The 6,822-nt window shown below is 35.6% G+C and overlaps 2 protein-coding genes across 3 annotated transcripts in view; one reads left to right on the top strand and one right to left on the bottom strand.

Annotated features, from left to right (window-relative positions):
• LOC107753247 (protein unc-13 homolog D-like) overlaps positions 1-1,961 on the top strand; it is an 18,423-nt gene extending 16,462 nt beyond the window's left edge. The window contains exon 34 of the mRNA XM_016569366.1: positions 95-1,961. Coding sequence (XP_016424852.1) covers positions 95-198 — 104 coding nt within the window. The 3' untranslated portion in view covers positions 199-1,961. The remainder of the gene's footprint in view (positions 1-94) is intronic.
• A 443-nt stretch (positions 1,962-2,404) lies between these two features.
• Positions 2,405-6,822, bottom strand: part of LOC107753248 (RING finger protein unkempt homolog) — a 9,051-nt gene continuing 4,633 nt past the window's right edge. Inside the window, exons 6-13 of one of the 2 annotated variants that reach the window (XM_016569367.1) lie at positions 6,581-6,698; positions 5,312-5,396; positions 4,897-5,120; positions 4,130-4,195; positions 3,869-4,037; positions 3,462-3,560; positions 3,155-3,340; positions 2,405-2,876 (exon numbers count right to left, since the gene is read on the bottom strand). In XM_016569367.1, coding sequence (XP_016424853.1) covers positions 2,572-2,876; positions 3,155-3,340; positions 3,462-3,560; positions 3,869-4,037; positions 4,130-4,195; positions 4,897-5,120; positions 5,312-5,396; positions 6,581-6,698 — 1,252 coding nt within the window. In that variant the 3' untranslated portion in view covers positions 2,405-2,571. Of the gene's footprint in view, positions 2,877-3,154; positions 3,341-3,417; positions 3,561-3,868; positions 4,038-4,129; positions 4,196-4,896; positions 5,121-5,311; positions 5,397-6,580; positions 6,699-6,822 lie in introns of those variants that run through there. The other variant, XM_016569368.1, reaches the window with a different exon arrangement.

Genomic DNA, 6,822 nt, shown 5'->3' with positions numbered 1-6,822 from the left:
TTTTTTTTTTTTTTTTTTTTTTTTAAGTATTTTAGATGTCATATGTAGCAATTCAATATGACTTCATGCTATCTCATGCCTCTTGTTTTTGTAGGTGAAAATACCTTGAAGTTACTTGAGGCCAGGAAAGGCGAGAGAGAAGCTCAGGCCTTCGTTAAATTACGCAGACAAAGAGAAAAGAAGTCTCAAGAAACCTAAGAGGACAAAAAGATGAACAAAAACAACCAAATTAATATTATTTTTTCCCATTTTCTGTCTATGATTTGTTATAAAAAATATTATTTAATGTAGAGTCTTTTAATTATTGTAAGGAAGTGTAATGATGATATTATTATTTGATATTAAAAAATAAACATACAACATTTTCATCCAAAAATATACATTTGTTTATTGTCTTTTACAAAAAAAATCTGACTGAAACACTGTATATGAACAAAACTGAGCAGGTGATTGCTGAATTCACAGTGAAGCTCTGTTTCAAAGGAAGTCATTAGTTGAGCATCCTATATAACTGTGCCTTCAAACTGAATTCAAATAAAATCATCCAAATAAATTGAAACACACTGAAGTCAAGTCCTCTCCTGACAGCCAGAGTTTATGACTGCTCTCATGTTTGGTAATCAGTGCACATGAATTTATCCTCTTCTCCACTGTTGTTGGACATGTGTTCGCATAAAACCCTCTACATGAAAGGTAAGCTGCAGCTGGGAACGTGCTGTTGGTTTAGTAAACAGGCAAATTATTCAATCAATGCATTAAATAAAATATGCACATTATAAGAATTACATAAAAGAGTGTTTGCGTTCTTGCTCTTGCACTCCAGATTACCATGACTCTTTAAAAAAAAAACAAAAAAAAACCTGAGAATGAAAAAGCTGCAAAACCGTATTTATTTTCCATCTTGCTGTATGCAAGTTCCCTGGAATTTCTCCTTTTAAAAAATCCTATAAATGCAATTGTAAATTTCCTATATAGTTACTAACTATACTAATCTGTATTATGAAATCTCCCCATGTCTAGGGAAAAAATTATAATTTCAGCTGCACTGAAGATGCACAAACTGCATTTCTACTGTAAACATTTCAGAATGTTCTGGAAGGACATTCCACATTTCAATTTAAACGTGTTTTTAAAAAATAACAGGATTGTCTTACTATATATGTGTATGTGTTATGATTCTATATAAAGCATACAGGGAATATGGCAATTTGGTATCATGATCTTCACTTAAATATTTCCTTAAAATCTCGAAATGTGTTGTCATGTAAGCATTATTATTAGCGCTCGACCAGGTCGGAATACTTATACAAGTTATGTTTGCTCTGTTCCCATTTAAAAGATATGGAAAATTATGATTACAATGAGACATAAGCATATTATTATACTGTATCCGTGATGTTTTGTCCCCACAATAAACATGAAAATATCACAAACTGGTTCTCTAGTAATTTTCTTTCTTTTTGAAAATAAAATGGTCCCACTGAGGTCTAGGACTGACTGCGTGCTAACGTAAGGAATATGGCATAGCATGTCTTATTGATATGGTCAATATGAATCAAACTAGATCATATTTATCAATTAAGTCTCAGCTTTTAGCTAAGATAAGGCTTTGGGCTTTATAGGATACATTTAGCCATAGTTGTAATGAGAATTTGAGTGAAATGTGAATGAGATCCTGTGAGGGGTCAGGGTTTCTGTCTAGTGTGTGGATTATAGCAGATTAGGATTATGACTGTGGGATGTTCATGCTCTGCTGGTGTTCAGTGCACAGCGGGCATTCTGTCGAGGCAGCACATCGTTTGCAGTGCAGGCCATGTTGGCATGGCAACGTCACTGATCCCATCTCATCGCAAGATACACAATATAATCTCTGCTTCCTAAACACAGCCTGAGGGAAGAGAGAGGAGAGATTCAATGCAATCCAACATGTTTTATTATTCATCTAACTGGGCTCCATTGGTACTTCAAATTATTAGGTGAACATTAAAGAAATGTCTAGGTCGTATTTTACCAGAATCGAAAGGAAAAAAAGAAAGAAATTACATTTTTCATTAACAAATGAATCCTATTTTTAGAAAGTTGAGAGTTTTTACAAAGTGACATTATTTTCATAACAATGAAACACATTTCCCCTCTTTCATTAAAAATGATCATTTAAAAAAATTATGAAATTTTAAAGCACAGTATCAAGTAAATGTCATGGTAATAATTGTTGTTCAGATTTAAAAAAAAAATTATAATAAAAAGGTATACATTTGTAAATTTAAATCTAAATTTACAAAATTAAAAATAGCATAATGTGTTCTTTTACTATGTTTTTTGTATTATTTAGAAATATAAATACGCAGGTTGTTCCGAAATCTTGTCATCACAACCATGAATGTATTAACATATGACTGCCCAGCACTTAATTATTATTCAAAAACCTGATGAACAACAGCCTGGAATATGTTGGTATTTTTTATATGCAAACAGGATAGCAAATCATATTTCCACGTGGAAGTCTTAAAGATACAGAACCAATATCATACCTGATTAATTCTCTGAATCAGAAAAGGGTGAAAAATGAGGTCATGGAAAACTAGATAGGCACAAGAAACCTTGTCTAACATCAGTGAGAAAAAATAAAACATTATAAAAGTGTGAAATATGGTCTTTTAGGTACACACGCAAACACAGATGGAGTCTGACCTGAGCCATCTGTCTCCAGCTGTGGTCCCAGTGTTTCAGCACCCTGTGTGCCTCCTCCACTTCCTGTTTGAGACGTGATGCCTCGGTGTACATGCTCCCTGTGGAAAGCAGGGCAGGAGGGGTACCTGGCGAACTTTGGCCTGTCGGAAAATGTTCCCAAATACTGCTGCTCATGCCATTTAAACCTACAAAAACCAAACAAAGCTATCATGTTTGATTGCATCCGCCACACAATCTATCCAGTTCACTACAGCAAAACAACACTGCTTTGTATTAAAAAGACAACTGGTAATTAAATGTAATGTTACATGTGACTGCTATATACTCTCACTGCGCTTGTAAACAAGAATGTTGACCTAGATACATCACAGGAGCTATAAACTCATTCTGATCCCAAGAATGAGCAAAAATGGAAAAATATGGAAAAAAAATTACAGCTGACATTACAGCTGACAACACAAACCTAAAGAACCATGGGAGGTCCCCAAAAAACTGCTCTCTGATTGGCTGGGTTGTGGCAACTGTGCAGAGAGGAATGGAGAGTGGTGGGCTCTGATTGGTGGAGAAGGTGAGGGTGATCTGAAAGGGGAGGGGCTACTGAGCGAGCCAGGGATGTTGACAGGTGCTGAACTCTGTAACTGACTGCCTCCTAAGGAAAAATGATTACAAAAGCAGAACTGAAGATGGATGTCAATGCTGAATTTTTGCAGTGACACTACAGCTTACAGCAGCAACGCTATCATCTTTTTTTGCTAAGACTCGTCACCAACCCAACATGAGGCCCATGCTGGGTAGAGCTGAACTCTCCAGACTTTTCTCAAGCGCAGAGACTCCAAAGTCATTCAGGTCTAAATCATCCAATGCAGACTCTAGTCAAAAGGAGAAAGAGACGTGGTTTTAAAAATACAGAAGTCTTACGTCATTCTACTCAACAGTAAAGCTCAATTATGTATACTTTTTGCACATAATTCTAAACAAAAATTAATAAAACAACACCAATTCTTAGAACGACATTTTGTGTTCCATAGAAGAAAATAAATCAAATTTGGAATGAGGGTGAGGAAATAATCATATTTAATATTTAAGAATAACACATATAAAGTTAAATAAAATAAAAAGTATAAAATAAATGTATATACCATTTTATAAATTAAATAAATTTTTATCTCCCACTCACCCACTACAGACTCCACCGTGTCACTTGTAGGGTAGAAGGGAAGAGCGTTGGCGTTCATGCCTGAAGACGGGCCGGGGGGTGCAGGGCTGGGTGGGGTGGCTGCCAGACTGGAAGGTATGCTGGAGGACATACTGAGAGGACTGCCGACAGGCAGAAACACCAATAAATCCTGAAAACAAACAACATGGAATACTGCAAAAGGTCCTTGGCCTATTTGTAATCTTCATTAACGTCTGTTTTGAATCGGCAGGTGTTCAGTACCTGTTTGCTGTGCATGGATGAAATGTCTCTGATGCGCTGTTCCATTAAAAAACTTTTATGTTTGGCCTGTATGAAAGATATTAAAGTTATGCTAAAATATTAGTTTTTCATTATGTCAATTTGTGGAGTTTATTCAAATGTCACAGAAAAAGAAAGAACTGCACTACCGTTCAAAAGATTTTTGTTTTGTTTTGTTTTTTCTTTTGCAGACACTAAAATATAAAGATTTATAATTTAAATAAACACTGTTCTTTTGAACTTTCCATTCAACAAATAAACCTGAAAATTCCCACATTGTTTTCAACATTGATAATAATAAGAAGAAGAAATGTTTCTTGAGCACAAAATCAGCATAGTAGCATGATTTATGAAGTCACTATACACTGGAGTAATGGCTGATGAAAATTCAGCTTTTCCAGCACAGAAATAATGACATTTTAAAATACATTTCACAATATTAGTGTTTTTACTTTTTGATCAAATAAATGCAGCCGTGGTGAGAAAAAAAAATTCTTACTGACCCCAAACTTTTGTAGTGTATTATAATGTATTTCTAGACAAATAACTATTTTAGAGCAGAGCAGAGCAAAAATTTACCTTTAGAAATTTTAAGATTACTAATTTTTATACCTGTTCCTAGTCTGGAGTCATAACTTTAAAATTCCTAGGTTTTGTATGACAAAGGGAACACTGGGTTTATCTCAAAAACAGAAGTCTTCTAACTGACGCCTTCAAATAAAAGAATGAATAAAATTGTATTGCTATACCTGGTCTTCCCTCTCAAACCCAGGGGCTTTCCCATAACCCCCCTCTCCTCCTGGACTGGCATCAAGACTGGAGGACTCCTCAAACAGAACCCTTCCCAGCAGCCCTTCCTCTGTACTGGCACTCGGCCCTCTCTGGCTGAAGTCTTCTAAGAGAGCAGAGCAGGAAGTATCTAGAGGAGGTGAACTGCATTGTGCGGCCAGCTGCTCATCACTGACAGTCACTTCTGTGAAACAAAACAGAAATGACACACAATCATGATATAAACTACAAGAAAAAGGAATATCTCACACAATCATCACATTCGCATTTACAATACATTGATATCTATTGGATAAGTTATTATGTAAGATCTTAAACATCCAATACAATGTAGAGTGTATCATCACATGTTAACTTTACAAAATGTAAGCTTACTTTCTACATGAGCAAAAGCACAGAACGGCCCTCTGGGACAGTTGCCACTCTGCTGAATGTCGTTGCATTTGGTGGATTTGTAAATCTGTGGAGAAAAAAGTGTGTAATTAGGTAAAATAAGAACATATTAGTGGTGCTTGATTTTTCAGAAGCGCCAAAGAATATCAGGATGTTGCTATGCTTCCAAGAGGGCCTAAAAATAACTTTAAAATATTTAAATTAGGAAGAAACATGCTTTAAATATGTTAAAATAACTAAAAATCAAGATATTTCATATTTTAATTTACCCTCCTCAACAACATTTTGTTTAAAAGTATGATTTCTAGACCTGGAAAAGTAATGTAAATTAATAAAAGCCTAAAATGTCATGGACATTTTAAGAAAGAATATAAATTTTTTATTATGCCAAGCTCTAAAATATTTGATCGGGTAAAATTTGTAATAAAAAATATTTGTAAAAATCCAGTAATGAATGACTGTAAGAGTCATTGGTTGTGACGGTGAGGAAATTTTCCCACCGGTTAATCGACGTGTGACAACACCGGTAATACCAGTATCACCACGGGGGCGGGGGCGTTCCCTCTTTTCCTCGCTTTCAAATAGCTTGTAAAAGCGGTGTGCCCATTTTACTTTAACTTTCAAATAGCGGCAATTCGGAGTAAACTGCATTGAGCATCCGCGTTCAGTTTTTAATTGTAGTGTCTGTTCTTTTACTGAACTAATTATTTTTATTACTATAAAAAAATCAAAAAGACGGTGGGGGTTGGTGACGCGGTGGGCAAGTGACGTAACCGGTGTTGCGGCTTAACACCGGTATCACCGTCAACACCGTCTATCGCGGCAAGCCTACTACTAAAGTGTAAATTTATCTATATTAATGTTCATTATTATATGAATTTTTTACTTTACAGAAACTATAATTTTCTAATACCTATATATGGCTCAGGTTCTTGTTTTTTTTCAGACGGAAATTTTATATTGTCACATTTTATAATGACGGAAATTTTATATCGTCACACTTAGAAGAGTAATAACACAGGTATGACTAATATTAACACCACTAATCTATAATCTTAAAAAAGAGCCTCTTACGCCATAGGGCCAAACAAAATAGCAACTCTAATGAGCATCACAAGCACAGCATAATCAAATAGTCACTGCTTTATTACATTACATCCATAAGTACCATGCAAGAACATGGATCCTTGTTCTTACAGTAAATGCTGATGTTAAACAGAGTCCAGCTGTGTTAGATTGAGTGTGATATACCTCCGGGTGGAACTGCTGTTCTGTCCGTGTGTGGCAGTACTGGCAGCTTTCTCCGCTTTCACATTTACTGGGGTCCCCCCACTCATCGCTGTGCTTCACTGAGGGACACGGCAGGGCTCTTCAGGAACCAAAGAACACAGCACCATTAAAATGTATTACGATGGAAAATGTCTGTCACCTTCCTACAAAGTAGGATATAAACTGAATTCAAATAGAGGTTTGGATACATAGCAGTCTGATTT

The sequence above is a fragment of the Sinocyclocheilus rhinocerous genome, unplaced genomic scaffold (assembly GCF_001515625.1).
Source record: "Sinocyclocheilus rhinocerous isolate Xijiao unplaced genomic scaffold, SAMN03320098_v1.1 scaffold411, whole genome shotgun sequence".
NCBI classification, from domain to species: Eukaryota; Metazoa; Chordata; class Actinopteri; order Cypriniformes; family Cyprinidae; genus Sinocyclocheilus; species Sinocyclocheilus rhinocerous.
Note: the sequence above shows the minus strand (reverse complement) of the source record. Positions and strands in the feature narration are given on the sequence as shown.